Here is a 22,248-nt window from a genome sequence, read left to right as displayed (position 1 = left end):
CACCTCTATAGCTCCACTCTGCTCCTCATGTCTGGATCAGGAGGTTCACCTCTATAGCTCCACTCTGCTCCTCATGTCTGGATCAGGAGGTTCACCTCTATAGCTCCACTCTGCTCCTCATGACAGGATCAGGAGGTTCACCTCTATAGCTCCACTCTGCTCCTCATGCCTGGATCAGGAGGTTCACCTCTATAGCTCCACTCTGCTCCTCATGTCTGGATCAGGAGGTTCATCTCTATAGCTCCACTCTGCTCCTCATGACAGGATCAGGAGGTTCACCTCTATAGCTCCACTCTGCTCCTCATGTCTGGATCAGGGGGTTCACCTCTATACCTCCACTCTGCTCCTCATGTCTGGATCAGGGGGTTCACCTCTATAGCTCCACTCTGCTCCTCATGTCTGGATCAGGAGGTTCACCTCTATAGCTCCACTCTGCTCCTCATGCCTGGATCAGGAGGTTCACCTATATAGCTCCACTCTGCTCCTCATGTCTGGATCAGGAGGTTCACCTCTATAGCTCCACTCTGCTCCTCATGTCTGGATCAGGAGGTTCACCTCTATAGCTCCACTCTGCTCCTCATGTCTGGATCAGGAGGTTCATCTCTATAGCTCCACTCTGCTCCTCATGACAGGATCAGGAGGTTCACCTCTATAGCTCCACTCTGCTCCTCATGTCTGGATCAGGGGGTTCACCTCTATACCTCCACTCTGCTCCTCATGTCTGGATCAGGGGGTTCACCTCTATAGCTCCACTCTGCTCCTCATGTCTGGATCAGGAGGTTCACCTCTATAGCTCCACTCTGCTCCTCATGCCTGGATCAGGAGGTTGACCTCTATAGCTCCACTCTGCTCCTCATGTCTGGATCAGGAGGTTCACATCTATAGCTCCACTCTGCTCCTCATGTCTGGATCAGGAGGTTCACCTCTATAGCTCCACTCTGCTCCTCATGCCTGGATCAGGAGGTTCACCTCTATAGCTCCACTCTGCTCCTCATGTCTGGATCAGGAGGTTCACCTCTATAGCTCCACTCTCCTCCTCATGTCTGGATCAGGAGGTTCACCTCTATAGCTCCACTCTGCTCCTCATGACAGGATCAGGAGGTTCACCTCTATAGCTCCACTCTGCTCCTCATGCCTGGATCAGGAGGTTCACCTCTATAGCTCCACTCTGCTCCTCATGTCTGGATCAGGAGGTTCACCTCTATAGCTCCACTCTGCTCCTCATGTCTGGATCAGGGGGTTCACCTCTATAGCTCCACTCTGCTCCTCATGTCTGGATCAGGAGGTTCACCTCTATAGCTCCACTCTGCTCCTCATGTCTGGATCAGGAGGTTCACCTCTATAGCTCCACTCTGCTCCTCATGACAAGATCAGGAGGTTCACCTCTATAGCTCCACTCTGCTCCTCATGACAGGATCAGGAGGTTCACCTCTATAGCTCCACTTTGCTCCTCATGCCGGTAACGATCACACGTTACAGTACAATACGCAGGGCCAATGTTGTTGAACGCTCAGCAGGACATAACGTTATGGAACGTTCAGATAGAAATACATTATATAGAACATGCCTTTCTCACTTGTAGAATAAGGTATCGGGTCTGCTCTATTCTTGACATTTCTCTCTGCAATGTTCCACGTTTGCTTTTTAAGTTGCGTGGGAGGTGACCTGGAATGGGAAGTGAGCCATTATGAAATGATTATGATCACAACAACAATAGCCACCACAGCTGCAATATGCAACTTACTTTTTTTGTGGTTTCCCAATAGTTTTTTCCAGGTCTGTTTCATGGGTAATTGATTCACAATGATGTGGAAATAATTTTCAGTTGCTGGGACTTCTCAGAAGTTATCAGGTGATTGCTGATTTGATGTTTCCTAAAACCATTTCCCACCAGTCTCCTAATGTAGCTGCTACGCCTAGTACAGTCTTTTACATGATGTTTTGTTCCATGAATCTTTCAGCTTTTCTACTGATTGTTGCTACTCTGAAACGTCAATAAGGTGTGTACTGTCATTAAAGAGAACATTGATGTTCTGTATCCACAGGCATAAAGAGCCTCACTAGAGACCAGTCACTTCTCACCTAGCTGTCGTTAATGGACATTCCTGTGAATGTACTGGTAGTTCAGTCGATGGGTACTGTGGTCTGGTTTGCACAGGTGTGCTGCACAGATAAGACATTTAGAATAACATTGTGGGTCAAAGGTCAGCTACCAACTTAAAATACCCATGTGGCCTAAGAGGTACCAAGCTAAGGTCATGACCATTATCAATCATTTGAAGTCAACGTGTGGTTATCTTCGTAGGCTTTAGAGCTCTTATGTTTGCTTTGCAGTGGGACACGTTACGCTCATTGGAGGGATCGGTGGTTAGAACAGGAAGACGGATGGAACCAGTTTCCTCGTTGAGAACACAACCATGCAACATATGTAACCTGACACCAAATTCTTGATATGGAGAGAGAGAAATCAAAGTTTGACGTGTTTCGCATCGTTGGGCGGCTCGTTCATTCTCACTTTATAATCCACTTCTCACAAGCCGCACAGATCCCTTGTGACAACACATACTGTAGGAATTTGTTACAAAGTCACGCTGGTTGAACAGCTGTATATTAACTCGTTACTCTAGTCACTCCTCTGTCAGCACCACTGTCATAGCAGAGTGGGTGAGTTGCAGGAGAGGATGGGCAGGCCCTCGCTTCAGTCTCCTCTGACCCAGGAGGGTTAATCATGTTTTAGTAAGCACACTCTGATGTGGTCTGCTTTGATACGGCAGGCACTGTCTGTCTGTCTGTCTGTCTGTCTGTCTGTCTGTCTGTCTGTCTGTCTGTCTGTCTGTCTGTCTGTCTGTCTGTCTGTCTGTCTACATTTGCTCTCTCCTCTGGCTTTGACACACTCTTCTGAACAAACAACCCCCCCCCCCCCCCCCCCCCACACACACACACACATACACACTTCTATCGTTCCAGTGAAGAGAGAGGAGGAGTGTGTGGAATGTTCTACCCTGACATGTTGTGAGTAAATAGGCCTGATTGGTAAGCAGCAGCAACAGTGGATGGACAGACAGACAGACAGACTGCGTGTGAAATGGCACCCTATTCCCTACATACCGCACTACAAGGGCTCAAAGGGCTCGAATCAAGAGTAGTGCACTATGCAGGGGATAGGGTGCCATTTGGGACATGGCCAACGAGACAAACAGTACAGCTGCACCTGGGAATCTTGGACCCAAACGGAGCAGGCAGCACATTCATCATGTGTCCTACCCCCACGCATGGGATGGGATAGACAGACTGGGAAGCATACAACAGTAGCCGCCTGGGTCTGGTCTGCAGACCTCTGCTTGTAGTTCCACTGTAGTTCCAAACAGTTCACGTTTTGACTCCTCACAATGACAAACTGGCACCCAGCACTGTGCTCTGAGGCAGACCTGAGTTCAAATAGTCTTTATTTTTTCTCTTTCTGATACTCTGCTCGAGTGACATAGAGTATGGAAAAGTACTTGCGGATGAATATGAAAATCTGAGTATTGCAAAAGGATTTTACATTGATCAGAAATAAATGTTGTCCCGAAACACACATGCATGACAAGTATTCTTCCTCATTTGAACTTTCTCTTTCATGGCTTTCCAGACTGTTCTCCTCTGTCAGCAACCAGACTCACACAGACTGACAGACAGACACAACTAGTTGTCCTGCCTTAGATGCATGATGTATGTTTATACTGGGTGTTTTCACCCCCTGTTTATCTTCTATGTCAACATACAGTTACAGAGAGAGCAACTGGTGCTCTGCCCAGTAGAGTGGTGTAAAGTGCTGCTGGTTCTGGTGGTGTGGAGTGGTGTAAAGTGGTGCTGGTCCCGGCAGTCTGTAGTAGTGTAAAGGGGTGCTGGTCCCGGCGGTCTGTAGTGGTGTAAAGGTGTGCTGGTCCCGGTGGTCTGTAGTGGTGTAAAGTGGTGCTGGTCCCTGTGGTCTGTAGTGGTGTAAAGTGGTGCTGGTCCCGGTGGTCTGTAGTGGTGTAAAGTGGTGCTGGTCCCGGTGGTCTGTAGTGGTGTAAAGTGGTGCTGGTCCCTGTGGTCTGTAGTGGTGTAAAGTGGTGCTGGTCCCGGTGGTCTGTAGTGGCGTAAAGTGGTGCTGGTCCCGGTGGTCTGTAGTGGTGTAAAGTGGTGCTGGTCCCTGTGGTCTGTAGTGGCGTAAAGTGGTGCTGGTCCCGGTGGTCTGTAGTGGTGTAAAGTGGTGCTGGTCCCGGCAGTCTGTAGTGGTGTAAAGTGGTGCTGGTCCCTGTGATCTGTAGTGGTGTAAAGTGGTGCTGGTCTCTGTGGTCTGTAGTGGTGTAAAGTGGTGCTGGTCCTGGTGGTCTGTAGTGGTGTAAAGTGGTGCTGGTCCCAGTGGTCTGTAGTGGTGTAAAGTGGTGCTGGTACCTGTGGTCTGTAGTGGCGTAAAGTGGTGCTGGTCCCGGTGGTCTGTAGTGGTGTAAAGTGGTGCTGGTCCCGGCAGTCTGTAGTGGTGTAAAGTGGTGCTGTTCCCTGTGATCTGTAGTGGTGTAAAGTGGTGCTGGTCTCTGTGGTGTAAAGTGGTGCTGGTCCCGGTGGTCTGTAGTGGTGTAAAGTGGTGCTGGTCCCAGTGGTCTGTAGTGGTGTAAAGTGGTGCTGGTCCCGGTGGTCTATAGTGGTGTAAAGTGGTGCTGGTCCCTGTGGTCTGTAGTGGTGTAAAGTGGTGCTGATCCCGGTGGTCTGTAGTGGTGTAAAGGGGTGCTGGTCCCAGTGGTCTGTAGTGGTGTAAAGTGGTGCTGGTCCCGGTGGTCTGTAGTGGTGTAAAGTGGTGCTGGTCCCGGTGTTCTGTAGTGGTGTAAAGTGGTGCTGGTCCCGGTGGTCTATAGTGGTGTAAAGTGGTGCTGGTTCCGGTGGTGTGGAGTGGTGTAAAGTGGTGCTGGTCCCGGTGGTCTGTAGTGGTGTAAAGTGGTGCTGGTCCCTGTGGTCTATAGTGGTGTAAAGTGGTGCTGAAACTTAAGAATGGGAAGCATCGACATTGCGCACATAGATCTACCACTTCTTAGACTAATTTCTATGTGAATTTGTCCGGGTCGCCCCAAAAACTTACATATTGCAGCTTGAACTTAACTCAAATATTAACTCACAGAGCATTTCACTCTTAGCCTATAACAAACCAACCCCCTAAAAAAAGGAAGCTTTTTTGTGCTTTGCTCCATCCAATCCTATCCACGGCTATTTGTTACCCTCTTTTCTCATCCTCTCCCCCCTTTTCTGTTTCCCTCCTCAACGGACTGAAGCCCAGGGTGCATTTTTAGTGCCCTCCCATAGAGGTCCCTTAGCTCCTGTTATGATCCTTATTTATGTCTCCTGTTACAAATGGAAGTGGTGTCAGGGTCCGGTGAGCAAGGCTGCTCCAGTATTTCCCTTTCAGTTGTGACTGTCTGACAAACTGAGGGATGACTGGACTGGACAGACACTTCTTCTCCGCTGAATGTTGTGTTTTGTTTGAGGCCCATGTCTGTCTGAAGACTCTGGGCCTGCTTGGTTGATTTATTGCAAAGTGGGGGTAGAGTAATGTCCCTGTCCCTGACCATTCTCTCACACCAGCAGTGTGTGTGTGTGTTTGTGTGTGTGTGTCTTATCCAAGCATGACTGGAATGTGTTTTATTCAAGCATGGCTGGAATGTATCTTATCCAAGCATGGCTGGAATGTATCTTATCCAAGCATGGCTGGAATGTATCTTATCCAAGCATGGCTGGAATGTATCTTATCCAAGCATGGCTGGAATGTATCTTATCCAAGCATAGCTGGAATGTATCTTATCCAAGCATGGCTGGAATATATCTTATCCAAGCATGGCTGGAATGTATCTTATCCAAGCATGGTGTCACAACGTCCACAGAAGGTGGCGTCTCTCCCCATTCGGGCGGCGCTCGGCGCTCGTCGTCGCCGGCCTACTAGCTGCTACCGATTTGATTTTCCTCTGCCCTTTCGTATTAGGCATTAGGGTTTGCTGGGCTGCGTCCCGACTCGATTTAAGGCTGTTACCTATTGTTTGAGTTCTGTACCCTGCCTTGTTTTTCGGCACTTTGGACTGTATTCATTAAAACGTGTTTTCCCACGTACCTTAGTCTCCTGCGCCTGACTTCACCCCTCCTGCATGATCGAATCTTATGACAGAATCCCGCACCGGAAAAATCATGGAGTCAGCAGGAGCAGAAGCGCCAAGGAACGGGTTACCCAGCACGCCAACATCTTCCATCGCCTGGGTACGGCTATGGACCAGGTGTTGGCGCATCTGGAGAGCTGGGAGAGAAGCGCTCCCCCACCCACGCCAGCAGCTGCTCGACACCCTGCGCCCCTACCAGCGCTGACGGAGTCCAGCCACAGTGGGATTAAGCTCGCGCTCCCGAGGGAGTTCGATGGGACGGCCGCTGGGTGTAAGGGGTTCCTACTCCAGCTGGAGCTGTACCAAGCGACCGTTCGCCCAACTCCCTCGGGAGAGGAGAGTGTGAGTGTCCTCGTCTCTTGTCTCACGGGAAGAGCCCTAGAATGGGCCAACGGCGTCTGGGAGGGTCCGGACTCAGCTAGGGACAATTACCCGGAGTTCACCCACCGCTTCCGGGCTGTATTCGATCATCCACCGGAGGGCAAAGCGGCGGGTGAGCGACTGTTCCATCTGAGACAGGAGACGAGGAGTGCCCAGGACTTCACCCTGGAGTTCCGGACCCTAGCCGCTGGAGCGGGGTGGAATGAAAGGGCCCTGATTGATCACTACCGTTATAGCCTGAGAGAGGACGTCCGCCGGGTGCTGGCATGTCGGGACACTACCATCACCCTGGACCAGCTCATCGATCTGTCCATCAGACTGGACAACCTGCTGGCTGCCCGCGGGTTTGCCAATTACTACCGGAGGTTTATCCGGGGCTTTGGGCAGGTGGCGGCCCCCATTACCTTACTGATGAAGGAGGGCCCGGTGCGGCTGCAGTGGTTGGCGGAGGCGGACGGAGCCTTTTGTCGGCTGAAAACCGTTTACCGAAGCCCCAGTGCTGGCGCATCCGGACCCCTCTTTGCCATTCATAGTGGAGATGGACGCGTCCGAGGCTGGGGTTGGAGCTGTGCTGTCACATCGTTCGTGCGCGCCCCCGAAGCTTCGCCCCTGTGCTTTCTTTTCTAAGAAGCTGAGTCCGGTGGAGCGTAACTATGATGTGGGGGACAGGGAGTTGCTAGCTGTGGTCAGGGCCCTGAAGGTGTGGAGACATTGGCTTGAGGGGGTGCAACACCCTTTTCTCATCTGGACTGATCACCGTAATCTGGAGTACATCCGGGCGGCGAGGGCTATGTTTTTCACGAGATTTCAGTTCACTATCTCGTACATACCAGGTTCCCAGAACACCAAGGCCGACGCACTGTCTCGTCTCCACGACTCTGAGGAGCGGTCCATCGACCCTACTCCCATACTTCCAGCCTCCTGTCTGGTGGCACCGGTGGTCTGGGAGGTGGATGCGGACATTGAGCGGGCGTTTCAGTCTGAACCTACTCCACCTCAGTGTCCCGCGGGTTGGAAGTACGTTCCGCTCGGTGTCCGTGATCGACTGATCCGGTGGTCGCACAGGCTACCCTCCTCAGGTCATCCAGGGATTGAGCGGACAGTGCGGGCTCTTAGAGGGAAGTACTGGTGGCCCACTTTGGTGAAGGACGTGAGGCTCTATGTCTCCTCCTGTTTGGTGTGCGCCCAGTGTAAGGCCCCTAGACACCTGCCTAGAGGGAAACTACAGCCCCTCCCCGTTCCACATCGGCCATGGTCCAACCTGTCGGTGGATTTCCTCACGGATCTCCCGCCGTCTCAGGGGAACACCACGATCCTGGTCGTTGTGGATCGGTTCTCTAAGTCCTGCCGTCTACTCCCTTTGCCCGGTCTTCCTACGGCCCTACAGACCGCGGAGGCCCTGTTTACTCATGTCTTCCGGCACTACGGGGTGCTTGAGGACATCGTCTTGGATTGAGGTCCCCAGTTTACGTCCCGAGTGTGGAGGGCGTTTATGGAGCGACTGGGGGTCTCGGTCAGTTTGACCTCAGGTTTTCACCCCGAGAGTAATGGGCAGGTGGAGAGAATTAACCAGGATGTGGGCAGGTTTCTGCGGTCCTATTGCCAGGACCGGCCGGGAGAATGGGCGAGGTTCGTGCCATGGGCCGAGATGGCGCAGAACTCTCTCCGCCACTCCTCTACTAACCTGTCGCCCTTTCAGGTGGTGTTGGGTTACCAGCCGGTCCTGGTACCCTGGCATCAGAGCCAGACTGAGGCTCCTGCGGTGGAGGATTGGGTACAGCGCTCTAAGGAGACCTGGAGCACCATCCAGGAATCCCTTAAATGGGCTGTGGGACGGCACAAGGAGAGCGCTGACCGCCACCGCAGTGAGGCCTCCGTGTTTACCCCGGGGGACAGGGTCTGGCTCTCAACCCGGAACCTGCCCCTCTGCCTGCCCTGCCGGAAGTTGGGTCCGCGATTTGTGGGGCCGTTTAAAGTCCTGAGGAGAATAAACGAGGTGTGTTATAGATTGCAGCTCCCTTCGTATTACCGGATTAACCCCTCGTTTCATGTGTCTCTCCTCAGGCCGGTGGTAGCTGGTCCACTGCAGGACGCTGAGGTGCGGGAGGTCCCTCGGCGTACACAGTCCGGTCCATCTTGGACTCCAGGCGTCGGGTAGGGGGCCTGCAGTACCTCGTGGACTGGTAGGGGTATAGCCCGGAGGAGAGGTGCTGGGTACCGGTGGAGGACATCTTGGATCCATCACTGTTGCGGGAATTCCACAGCCTCCATCCGGATGGCCCTGCGCCTCGCCCTCCGGGTCGTCCTCGAGGCCGGCATCGGCGCGCTGCGGGAGCCGCACGTCGGGGGGGGGGGTTACTGTCACAACGTCCACAGAATGTGGCGCCTCTCCCCGTTCGGGCGGTGCTCGGCGGCCGGCCTACTAGCTGCCACCGATCTCCTTTTCTTTTTCTTTTGGTGATGTCTGCTTTTGTTAGCACCTGTTTTGAGTTAGTTCATTTGTGAGGGTATTTAGTCTGTCTGTTTTTGGTTTAGGATTGTGCGGGATTGTTTCGTGTCATTTTAGTGGAGGTTGGGGATTTGATTTTCCTCTGCCGTTTCGTATTAGGCATTAGGGTTTGCTGGGCTGCGTCCCGACTCGATTTAGGGCTGTTACCTATCGTTTGAGTTCTGTACCCTGCCTTGTTTTTCGGCACTTTGGACTGTATTCATTAAAACGTGTTTTCCCACGTACCTTAGTCTCCTGCGCCTGACTTCACCCCTCCTGCATGATCGAATCTTATGACACATGGTTGGGATGTATCTTATCCAAGCATGACTGGAATGTATCTTATCCAAGCATGGCTGGAATGTATCTTATCCAAGCATGGCTGGAATGTACTTTATCCAAGCATGGCTGGAATGTATCTTATCCAAGCATGGCTGGAATGTATCTTATCCAAGCATGACTGGAATGTGTCTCATCAAAGAATGGCTCTAATGTATCTTATCCAAGCATGGCTGGAATGTGTCTTATCAAAGCATGGCTGGAATGTATCTTATCCAAGCATGACTGGAATGTGTCTTATCCAAGCATGGCTGGAATGTGTCTTATCCAAGCATGGCTGGAATGTGTCTTATCCAAGCATGATTGGAATGTGCCTTGTCCAAGCATGGCTAGAATGTATCCTATCCAAGCATGGCTGGAATGTGTCTTATCCAAGCATGGCTAGCATGTATCTTATCCAAGCATTGGCTAGAATGTATCTTATCCAAGCATGGCTGGAATTTGTCTTATCCAAGCATGGCTGGAATGTATCTTATCGAAGCATGACTGGAATGTGTCTTATCCAAGCATGGCTGGAATGTATCTTATCCAAGCATGGCTGGAATGTGTCTTATCCAAGCATGGCTAGCATGTATCTTATCCAAGCATTGGATATAATGTATCTTATCCAAGCATGACTGGAATGTGTCTTATCCAAGCATGACTGGAATGTGTCTTATCAAAGCATGGCTGGAATGTGTCTTATCCAAGCATGACTGGATTGTATCTTATCAAAGCATGGCTGGAATGTGTCTTATCCAAGCATGGCTGGAATGTGTCTTATCAAGCATGGCTGGAATGTGTCTTATCCAAGCATGGCTAGCATGTATCTTATCCAAGCATGACTGGAATGTGTCTTATCCAAGTATGACTGGAATGTGTATTATCAAAGCATGGCTGGAATGTGTCTTATCCAAGCATGGCTGAATTGTATTTTATCCAAGCATGACTGGAATGTGTCTTATCCAAGTATGATTGGAATGTGTTCCATTCTCCTAATATTCAGTGGTTGTGTGCATGTTGTGTCGATCAACATGTCGTTGTTTCCACAGTCAACTGGGCTCTGCTAATTATTTGAACACTTAGCAACCGCCTATAGATACAGAACCCTCCATCACACAGACAGTTAGACACGGCAGATGAGAACAACCCAGTAAAAGAAAGAACACACTTGTTCAGTATATCTCTCTGTTGTTATCTGGCTTTGGTTCAACTGTAGATCATGTCTGTCATTATTTGGAATATCATTATTTTGACTTCATAGCAATTTGAAATGAATGGATATCTTCACTTTGTGTTCATATCAGATGTTGTTGAACTTTCTGCTCATACAGTGTTGGTAACTTTGCATGAATGGGGGAATCTGTCTGTGTCCTCATAGTGTATGTCTGCAGTGCAGCTGGAGCTAGGTCAGAGGCACTCCAACATTAGTGACAATCTGGTTAGCATTATCTACATGTCAAGGAAAGAAAAGATCCCTTGTCTGCCACTATTGATGTTCTGTAGTTCTATCTCTCCCCCCTCACTTTTCATCCCTCGCTCATTTCATTCATTGGATTTGGTATTATGAGAAGTGGGGATTTTTCTTAATGTCTGGTGTTGTGTTTCTATGGTGATGTCCTTGCTGTCTCTCTCCTAAAGAGTTAGTTATCTCTTCCTAACTGGTCCAACATACTGTTCCTCACATGAGTCACTCTCTTTAGAGGCTTATAGAATTCTAAAGAGGATAGGGAAACATCAGTGAGGAAGTTTTTTCCCACTCTTGGGGGTGATGTGCAGGACAGATGGATATGGGTCTGTGCAGTCAGTCTTGTGGCAAAAAGAAGAGAATAACATAACTGGAATGGCAGATGTGTGTCTAACCTAGATAGAGGAAGAGGGGAGGGAGAGCCGCAGCACTGCCTGCCATGGCACAGACAGAACTAGCCCCATCTTTCATTTGTTCCCTGGTATTTTTATGACAACTCATCAGGTTCATGTGCAACAGGCCCATTCTTGTAACCAAACACAGAGCTGCAGAAACAAGCATCTCTCTCTCTTTCTCTCCTTGTCTCTCTCTCTCTCTCTCTCTCTCTCTCTCTCTCTCTCTCTCTCTCTCTCTCGCTCTCGCTCTCGCTCTCGCTCTCTCTCAATTCAATTCAACTCTCTCTCTCTGTCTCTCTCCAGCTCTGGGACAGATCATGCTGTATGTGGATGGAATGAACGGCCTCATAAGTCACAACGAAACCGTCCAATGGCTTTACACACTCGTTGGATCCAAGGTACAGTACGAAGTTCCCTGCAAAGGAAATATTATTGTACTTTTGCATTTGACCATAAAACAACTGTAAAACATGCAAGACCGACCTCCTTGGTGTTGTGACAGCTCTCCCCAATCCTCTGATGGCCAGGTCAATCTATTTTCTCCTCCAATCCCTCTCTATCTGTCCCCTCTCTCCTCTCTCTCTCTCTCTCCTTCTCTCTCTCTCTATCTGTCCCCTCTCTCCTCTCTCTCTCTCTCTCTCTTTCTCTCTCTCTCTCTCTCTCTCTGTCTCTCTCTGTCCCCTCTCTCCTTCTCTCTCTCTGTTCCCTCTCTCCTTCTCTCACTCTCTCTGTCCTCTCTTTCTCTCTTGCCCACTCTATCTCTGTCCTTTCTATCTCTGTATTTCTCTCTCTCCCTCTTTCTCCTCTGGGCGAGAGTGTCTCTGTATTTCCTGCTCTAACCGATTCTTCTCTCCTCTGCTCCTTCTTCCTGGCCAAGTGTAACACACAGCATGTTTTTGATCATGTCCCGTTCAGGCACTCACTTTATTACACACAGATCTTCACATCCCTTCCTTTTTTTCTCTGTCTTTCTCTGTCTTTCTTTCTCTTTTCTGGCTTTACATTCTGGCTGTACCATGCCTCGGCATTATTCACCCCAACAAGTACAATCCCTGTTCCCTTATTTCCTATACATCCTCTATCAGGCCATTATCTCAACCACTCAGGGCTGTCAGAGCAGGAAAACCTCTTATTGGGCACTATGTAATGACACATTGAAACCCTATCAGTGGTTAACATGCATGCTGCACCTCGTTATTCACATTTAAACCCTATCAGTGGTTAACATGCATGCTGCACCTCGTTATTCACATTTAAACCCTATCAGTGGTTAACATGCACGCTGTACCTCGTTGGTCACATTTAAACCCTATCAGTGGTTAACATGCATGCTGTACCTCGTTGGTCACATTTAAACCCTATCAGTGGTTAACATGCATGCTGCACCTCGTTAGTCACATTTAAACCCTATCAGTGGTTAACATGCATGCTGTACCTCGTTGGTCACATTTAAAGCCTATCAGTGGTTAACATGCATGCTGTACCTCGTTGGTCACATTTAAACCCTATCAGTGGTTAACATGCATGCTGTACCTCGTTGGTCACATTTAAACCCTATCAGTGGCTAACATGCATGCTGTACCTCGTTAGTCACATTTAAACCCTATCAGTGGTTAACATGCATGCTGTACCTCGTTGGTCACATTTAAACCCTATCAGTGGTTAACATGCATGCTGTACCTCGTTGGTCACATTTAAACCCTATCAGTGGTTAACATGCATGCTGCACCTCGTTGGTCACATTTAAACCCTATCAGTGGTTAACATGCATGCTGCACCTCGTTGGTCACATTTAAACCCTATCAGTGGTTAACATGCATGCTGTACCTCGTTGGTCACATTTAAACCCTATCAGTGGTTAACATGCATGCTGCACCTCGTTGGTCACATTTAAACCCTATCAGTGGTTAACATGCATGCTGTACCTCGTTGGTCACATTTAAACCCTATCAGTGGTTAACATGCACGCTGCACCTCGTTGGTCACATTTAAACCCTATCAGTGGTTAACATGCACGCTGTACCTCGTTGGTCACATTTAAACCCTATCAGTGGTTAACATGCACGCTGCACCTCGTTGGTCACATTTAAACCCTATCAGTGGTTAACATGCACGCTGTACCTCGTTGGTCACATTTAAACACTATCAGTGGTTAACATGCACGCTGTACCTCGTTGGTCACATTTAAACCCTATTAGTGGTTAACATGCATGCTGTACCTCGTTGGTCACATTTAAACCCTATCAGTGGTTAACATGCATGCTGTACCTCGTTGGTCACATTTAAACCCTATCAGTGGTTAACATGCACGCTGCACCTCGTTGGTCACATTTAAACCCTATCAGTGGTTAACATGCATGCTGTACCTCGTTGGTCACATTTAAACCCTATCAGTGGTTAACATGCACGCTGCACCTCGTTGGTCACATTTAAACCCTATTAGTGGTTAACATGCACGCTGTACCTCGTTGGTCACATTTAAACCCTATCAGTGGTTAACATGCATGCTGCACCTCGTTGGTCACATTTAAACCCTATCAGTGGTTAACATGCATGCTGCACCTCGTTGGTCACATTTAAACCCTATCAGTGGTTAACATGCATGCTGCACCTCGTTAGTCACTGATGCCAAGGATGTTATGGCGCCTATACAGTTATAACATGCAGGAGATTGGTATGGTCCCTGGTGCATAAAACCTGTTCTGCTGTGTGTGTGTGTGTGTGTGTGACTGTGTGTGTGTGTGTGTGTGTGTGTGTGTGTGTGTGTGTGTGTGTGTGTGTGTGTGTGTGTGTGTGTGTGTGTGTGTGTGTGTGTGTGTAGTTCCGTCTGGTAGTGAAGACAGCTCTGAAACTGTTACTGGTGTTTGTGGAGTACACTGAACCCAACACTGCCCTGCTCATCCATGCTGTCAACACCGTGGACACCAAGAGAGGTAGGAAAGACCAGACCACTACCCTACACACACACACACACACACACACACACACACACACCACACACAAACACCACACACACACATTGTAGACACCACGGGAGGTAAGTGTGTGTGTTTATTGAAGAAGACTGTAACTCTCTCCTCTGGTGGGGTTTAGTTACCTGCCTCTGTAAAAGCTCCACATTGTGTCCTCTCCAGTAGTGGGGGGAGGTGTGTGTGTCTCCACTCTGTCTAAGCCTATCACTGCTGTGGCAGTGTAAAGGAGAGAGAACCTGATACCAGGAGCTCTTGGTGAGACTGAGATGGTCCATGACCCCACTGTCTGACTGCAGCGCTGCCTCACACACACACACACACACACACACACACACACACAGACACAAACACACACACACACACACACACACACACACATACACACACACACACACACACACACACACACACACACACACACACACACACACACACACACACACACACACACACACACACACACACACACTGCTACTACTACCCTGGAAACTGTTCAGGACACTTGAGCTGACTCCAACTAGTCCAACTGTACACGATCTACTACTGATATCATTACTGTTTCAGCTTCTATTAGTCTAATATTACATGATCTACTACTGATAGCATTACATTTCAGCTGCTATTAGTCTAATATTAATTGACCTACTCCTGATATCATTACTGTTTCAACTTCTATTGGTCTAATATTACATGATATACTACTGATAGCATTACGTTTCAGCTTCTATTAGTCTAATATTACATGATCTACTACTGATAGCATTACGTTTCAGCTTCTATTAGTCTAATATTACATGATCTACTCCTGATATCCATATGGTTCCATTCAAAGTGTATTTTATATATATATATATATATATATATATATGGTTAATTTGAATGCAGAGCATAGTTGGATTGTGGTACCTTTGGACCGAATGTGTGGTGAATGCTTTGTGGTGCAGGCTATAAGCTGTGGTCCAATGCCATGGAGATTCTGGAGGAGAAGGATGGGGTGGACACAGAGCTGCTGGTGTATGCCATGACCCTCATCAACAAGGTCGGTCTCTCTTTATTCCTCTCTCTCTCTTCATCTCTTTTTCACTCTCTCTCTACATCTTTTTCTCTCTCTACATTTGACTCGCATCTCTTTGTCTTTTATTTCTTTCTCTCTTTCTACATCTCTCTCTCTCTCGAAATACATCTCTCTCTACATCTCTCTCTTTACAACTCTTTTTCTCTCTCTCTCTCTCTCTCTCTCTCTCTCTCTCTCTCTCTCTCTCCCTCTCTCTCTCACTCTCTCTCTCTCTCTCCCCCTCCCAAATCATGACATTTGTGTGTTTGTTTCAGACTCTAGCAGGCCTGCCTGACCAGGACTCATTCTATGACGTGGTGGACTGTTTGGAGGAGCAGGGCATGGAGGCCATGTCTCAGAGACACCGTAGCAGGAAGGGAACAGACCTGGACCTCATGGAGCAGTTTAACATTTACGAGGTACCTCCACCTCCTCGGCTTAGTGGAATTCACTTCCTGGCTTAGCCACTTAACTAGTTTGTTGTAGAAACACTACCAGAGCGCTATAGGTGCAAAACTTGGTCAAATATACAAATAAATACTTGACAAGCTTGATTTAGTTGGTCCTCAATGGGACCAATGGAATAGTCCTAAAGTGTTGACCCATGTCTGCTAGGGACCTCATGTCCCCTGCTAGTCTAACTGTTCCCTGTTGTGCCTCTAGACTGCTCTGCGCCACGAGGACGGGGACGACGAGAGCCAGCCGCCTACCGTGGGTCGGAAGAACCGGCGGCGTGCCAGCGTGGGGGGCACCAACGACCGGCGAGGCCTGGAGAGGAGACGAAGCCGGAGACACTCCCTCCAGAACGGGAGAGGCCTCACCTCGGCCCCCGCTTCCCCCAGCAGCCCTCACTCTCACAGGGGACACAACGGTAGCTTCCTGCCCTTCGGAGGCCAGGGCATCGACGACGTCAGCGAGAGGTGAGTTGGAGCAGAGGAGAGTGGGTGTTGGGGGGGGGGGGGGGCAAACAGGAGAAGGGGAGGGGGAGGGGTAGAAAGTGTGAATGGGTTAAAGGGAGAAGCATATCCCTGCTTCTGTTGTTAACTGAAACTTGCCAATATGATCTTAAATGGTCAGCTGAAATTGTTCGGTTTATTTTTCCTTCACTACCCAGAGAAGTCAGCTGTGAGGAACTGGAAAACACACAGATGATTCTGGATCCACGATACAGTTCAGAACAGGAAAGGGTTTGACTGCCAGTGTTGTATTACGTTACAGTCTTAGACAGATGTGTGTGTTCCAACCAGAGCCAATATGAATGAAGAATGTCATTATATAGTAATACAAGAGAGACAGACCATGGGCTGCTGTTTCAAAGTGACGTTTAGATTCATCTTCAGACTGTCAATGTTTTGTGACCTCGTGGAGCTGCTGAAGGAAATAGGAAGCTTCTCTAAACAGTGATAGGAGTTATTAGGAGTTATTAGGAGTTATTATTAATTATTAGGAGTTATTATTGGTTATTAGGAGCTATTATTAATTATTACTGTGCTCGTGTCCCAAATGGCACCCTATGTAGTGCACTACTTTTGGCAGTAAAGGTACCATTTGGGATGCATCCCTGTATGTGTCCTATCTGTCACAAGTCATGTTTCCCTTTGAGGGAGAGTTTATTGAATTTATAGTACAGTATAGTACATCTAATATGATAAGAAGTTCTCTGTTAGCCACCACAGGTACATTACATTTAAACATGTTGGCCATTTGGCAGACGCTCTTCTCCAGAGTGACTTACAGTCAGTGCATTCAACTAAGTTAAATAAGGCAACCACATATCACAGTCATTACAAACCTTACTCATAACCTTCCTGTTTCAAGATGAAGGACCAATGATGTAAAACTATACTACAGTGCCTTCAGAAAGTATTCATTCTCCTTGACTTATTACACATTGTGTTGTGTTTCAGCCTGAATTCAAAAGTCAATACATTTTTTTTCTCTCTCATCCATCTCCACACACTACCCCATAATGACCAAGTGAAAACATGTTTTTAGAAATGTTTGCAAATGTATTGAAATTTAAATACTGCAATATCTAATTTACATAAGTATTCACACCCCTGAGTCAATACTTTGTTGAAGCAGCTTTGGCAGCGATTTCAGCTGTGAATCTTTCTGGGTAAGTCTCTAAGAGCTTTCCACACCTGGATTGTGTAACATTTGCTCATTATTCTTTTCAAAATTCTTCAAGCTCTGTCAAATTGGTTGTTAATTATTGCTAGACAACAATTTTCAGGTCTTGCCATAGATTTTAAAACAGATTTGTAAGTCTAAACTGTAACTGGGCCAGTCAGGAACATTCACTGTCTTCTTGCTAAGCAACTCCAATGTAGATTTGGCCTTGTTTTAGGTTATTGTCCTTCTGAAAGATGAATTAATCTCCCAGTGTCTGGTGATAAGCAGACTGAACTAGGATTTAGCTCCATTCAATTTATTTTTTATCCTGAAAAATGATAAGCATACCCATAACATGATGCAGCCACCACTATGCTTAAAAATATGGAGATTGGTACAATGTGTTGTATTAGATTTGCCCCAAACATAAAACTTTATATTCAGGACAAAAAGGGAATTGCTTTGCCACATTTTTTGCAGTATTACTTTAGTGCCTTGTTGCAAACAGGATGCATGTTTGGGAATATTTTTATTCTGTACAGGCTTCCTTTTCACTCAGTCAATTAGGTTAGTATTGTGGAATAACTACAATGTTGTTGATCCATCCTCATTTTCCTCCTATCACAGCCATTAAACTCTGTAACTGTTTTAAAGTCACCATTGGCCTCATACTTTGTAGTGACTGGGTGTACACCACCCAAAGTGTAATTAATTTTCACCATGCTCAAAGGGATATTCAATGTCGGCTTTTTTATTTTGACCTATCGGTCTTTGTGGTTAAATAGGTTTTTCAAATTCACTGCACTACTTAGGGACCTTACAGATAAGTGTTTGTGTGGGGTACAGAGATGAGGTAATCATTCAAAAATCATGTTAAACTGTCACAGTTGTCGAAAGGAGAAGCGGACCAAAGTGCAGCGTGTGTGTCGTTCCACATTTTATTTACACTGTGAAACTATGCAATACATATAAATAAACTGAATGACAAAAAAAATAAACTGAATGACAAAAACAACAAACCGTAACGCAGAGGTGAAACATACACTGACTCAAAGATAATCTCCCACAAACCCAGGTGGAAAAAAACCCTACTTAAGTATGATCTCCAATTGGAGACAATGAGGACCAGCTGCCTCTAATTGGAGATCATCCCAAACAAAACCAACATAGAAATACAAAACTAGAACATGAACATAGAAATAGAAAACATAGAAAAACACCCCCTGTCACGCCCTGACCTACTCTACCATAGAAAATAACATCTTACTATGGTCAGAACGTGACATAAACACTATTATTGCACACAAAGCAAAGTATTATGTGACTTGTTCAGCACATTTTTACTCCTGAATTTATTTCAGCTGGCCATAATAAAGGGATTGAATACTTATTGACTCAGACATTTCAGCTTTTCATTTTTAATCAATTTGTTAAAAAAAATATATTCAGGCTGTAGCACAACAAAATGTGGAAAAAGTCAAGGGGTGGGAAAGTCAAGGCACAGTGTGATGGCTACTTTTCACCCTGCCACACACAGCATCATACTGTCCACCGTTAGTAATGACAGTTCGTTTTAACTTGCATTTCTGCTAGCATTTCTGCTAGCGCTCCAGTTCGGTTCTGCAGATAGTTCAATTGAACCCAGAGGGTTATATGATACTGACTCCCACCAGTCCAGTCCACCACACACAGGAAATTCAGACCGCCTTTGAAGATCAGTGTTTTCCATATCTGTAATGAAACACAGGCGGGCGGGTCAGAGGAAACTTGACAGCACAATGGGACTAGAAAAACTCTCGTATGCATATGATGTATGCGACAATCCTTTATCAATTAAAACCCTCCAGATATGACCACACAGTCACAGTCTAGTCAATGGTTGTGTCCCAAGTGACACCATTCTCCTACACTGTGCACTACTTTTGACCAAAGCCCACATGGCTCTGGTCAAAAGTAGTGCACTATATAGGGAATAGGGTGCCGTTTGGGATGTACACTATGATCATTGATCAACCTCTGGTCCGGGGACCGTTACTGGTCCCTAAGATGTTACTGGCTGGTCCAGAGCTGCTGGTGTATGCCAGATGGTTAGCTGACATTGATTTAGTCAGTTCTCATGCAGTTTTTTAACGTTATCAAGCACTGTATGTAATGAATTAAATGAGGACATACTAACTAAAAGCTATGAACCTCTTTGAACTATACTGCCTTGTGTACACATTTTTACGTCCCTTGTCAGTTTTGACAGGACGTGCTGTGTGTACTGCATTCTGTCTGTCAGTTCTTTGTCTCTTTTTCTAGACAGTTTTCTACTGTATTTTGTTCATGTTGTCTGTTGCAATTTTTCCTCCTTTTCCTCTTTCTACTCTTTCCCGTCTATTTTCTCCCTCCCCTCCCCTCCATCCATCCCTCCACCCCTCCTTTTCAGAGAGGAGGAAGAGGATGAGGAGGAAGAGGAGGAGGAGGATGAGGAAGATGATGAGACCACTAGAAAGGGCTTCCACAGGTATTTCAGGAAAACAGGTTTTCTCCCAATAGAACCTCTTCTTCCGTGTCTTTCTTTCAGTCTTGTCCTCCATCCATCTCTCCCTTACTGGACGATAGATAGTGTTGTTAACCCTGTATGGGTGTGTTATTGGAAACGTGTAATGTATTCCCCTTGGATATACCCCACCCCCTTTGTCCTCCCCTTTGCTCTGTTACTCTGTTGTTTTAGCATGGTGCCCGTGCAGGCAGTAGAGGACTCCTCTAGCTTGTGTTCTCCTTTTCACTGTATGGTCAACCTCATCCCTGATGCCTCAGCCGCCTCAGAGAGAGAGAGAGCGAGTGTGGCCATGGCCAGCCCTATGGCCCCTGTGTCCACCCCCCCTAGAAACACTTGCTCTAACCCCCAGGATGTCTCTCCCAGTCCCAGATCTACTTCCCTGGTCATAGCGCTGGGCTGGGGGAGACTGCCAGGCACTGCCCACCCTCTGGGCCAACAGCACAGCACCTCTGTAACCTCCTCTTCCTCCCTCTCCTGCTCCTCCTCCCCCTCGAGGGGACGTAGTCAGTCCTACCTCCAACCGCCCAAGCCCCTCCCCCTCCCCCCTGACGTGGACCTGAGCCAGGTGTCTGCCTCTGCTGGGGCCGAGGAGTGTGTTGAGAGGGGCGTGGCCAGACAACAGCGCTACAGGTAGAGGTGCAGCAGCAACAGGAGCTATACAGTTCACTACTTCACCTCTGGCATTACATTCACTATGAAGGAATACCTCCCCAACTCTTAAATATACACTGTCATCCCTCAACACTGGTGTCTGTGTCTTCATGTCTGCCTGGCTTGCTCCCTCACAATCCACTTGGCTGAGAAGCTGCCGTACTGAATGTCTTTTGGACAGGGGTATAGACAGTGTTAATGTCTACCGTGTCAGACAGATTCTGTGTTGTCGAGTCATATTTGCTTTCCGTGGCCTACGAGGCACTTGTAGATGGTCTTCCTCACGCATGTTATGTATGCTTTAGCTTGTGTCCAGTTGAACACATCTTTAGCTTGCCTCGGCATTCCTTTGGCCTTTAAAGGCCCAGTGCAGTAAAACATTTGATTTTCCTGTGTTGTATATATATTTCCACACTATGAGGTTGGAATAATACTGTGAAATTGTGAAAATAATGAAAATACCCTTTTAGTGTAAAACTGATTGAAAAGACGGCCTGAAATCTCCGCCTGTTTTGATGGGATGATTTGGCCTGCCTGGCGACATCACCAGGCGGTAAATGAGTTTCAGAAATGAAACACCACATGTACATTTAACCATTCGTTAGAAAAAATTACAATGCATAGTCTTGGCATTAGGGCTCTGCTCCTTCAGGCTGGCTCACTGCCAGAGCCAAGCGTCATATGAAGATGATCAAATAACTGCAGGCAGTGAGCACGACATGCTGTATCAAATCCCCTGAAGGAAGAAACACAGAACCCACAGGTGGAGGCTGGGGTGCTGGTGGGATACCAGAATCAGGATGGCATGCATTCACGTGCCATCCAGCATCCAGGAAGAATGTGTACAACTGGTCAACTTAAATAGACTGAATGGAAGTATAGTGTGAATCCAATTGGTGCAATATCTGCTGATGTCACCACACTGGGGTTTCCCTTCTGAACCGGCTCCACTTTATTAATAGACCAATAAGAAAGAGATTTACAAACCTCTCTGCCAATAACAGCTAGTTTTCATTTTTCCCCTCCGTACTCAAACCACTCCCAGATAGTCCTAGCTAAATTCTTGCTTGAGAAATTGCTCTTTCCTAAGAAGCTATTTTTGTTTATTTTTGACCATTTGAACTGAAAAACAATCACTGTGAGGTACTTAATAGTTACCCAGAAATGATTTGATGTTGAGATAAAAACGTCTGCATTGGGCCTTTTAAAGATAGTTTAACACCAGGTGCCCAGTAGGCTGCTACATTTTCCTGTCCGCTGTGTTTTATTTTATGTTGCTTCTATCATCCATCCCGGATGGCACGCATACACACAAAAAAAAGAAAGAGAAGAGTTTGAACAAAGACGTATCATTTCCTTGACTGAGTCAGCTGCTAGATGTGCAACTCCAGTTGAGAACACTACGTTTTCCTGACATTTACTGCTCATCTGTCTTTCGTTGTGGCGTTGCACCACAGTTAAACCCAGACATGCCTAGAAAATAAAATTCAAAAATGAAAACGCACCATAACTCACATTTGAGTGTCTCTTAGATGTCTGTGTAATGTTGTGTGGAGCTGCAGCAACAGAGATAGGATGGAAAGTAGTGTTGCCATATTGTGAACAGACCAGGCCAGAAGTGCCTCAGTGTGTAGGCCTACAGTAGAGCGCTCCCTACCTCCTATCCCATATCATCCTAGTCTTAATGACCCACCAGGAAG

General features: G+C 47.3%; 1 protein-coding gene across 5 annotated transcripts in view; it reads left to right on the top strand.

Annotated features, from left to right (window-relative positions):
- LOC115186165 (FH1/FH2 domain-containing protein 3) overlaps window positions 1-22,248 on the top strand; it is a 235,378-nt gene that overhangs the window by 190,766 nt on the left and 22,364 nt on the right. For 2 of the 5 annotated variants that reach the window (XM_029745885.1, XM_029745886.1), the window contains exons 6-12: window positions 11,515-11,609; window positions 14,033-14,144; window positions 15,128-15,222; window positions 15,513-15,656; window positions 15,901-16,157; window positions 19,781-19,858; window positions 20,261-20,527. In XM_029745885.1, coding sequence (XP_029601745.1) covers window positions 11,515-11,609; window positions 14,033-14,144; window positions 15,128-15,222; window positions 15,513-15,656; window positions 15,901-16,157; window positions 19,781-19,858; window positions 20,261-20,527 — 1,048 coding nt within the window. The remainder of the gene's footprint in view (window positions 1-11,514; window positions 11,610-14,032; window positions 14,145-15,127; window positions 15,223-15,512; window positions 15,657-15,900; window positions 16,158-19,780; window positions 19,859-20,260; window positions 20,528-22,248) is intronic. The other 3 variants (XM_029745888.1, XM_029745887.1, XM_029745889.1) reach the window with 2 other exon arrangements.

The sequence above is a fragment of the Salmo trutta genome, chromosome 3, assembly GCF_901001165.1.
Source record: "Salmo trutta chromosome 3, fSalTru1.1, whole genome shotgun sequence".
NCBI lineage: Eukaryota > Metazoa > Chordata > Actinopteri > Salmoniformes > Salmonidae > Salmo > Salmo trutta.
This window is presented reverse-complemented; position numbering and strand designations above follow the sequence as displayed.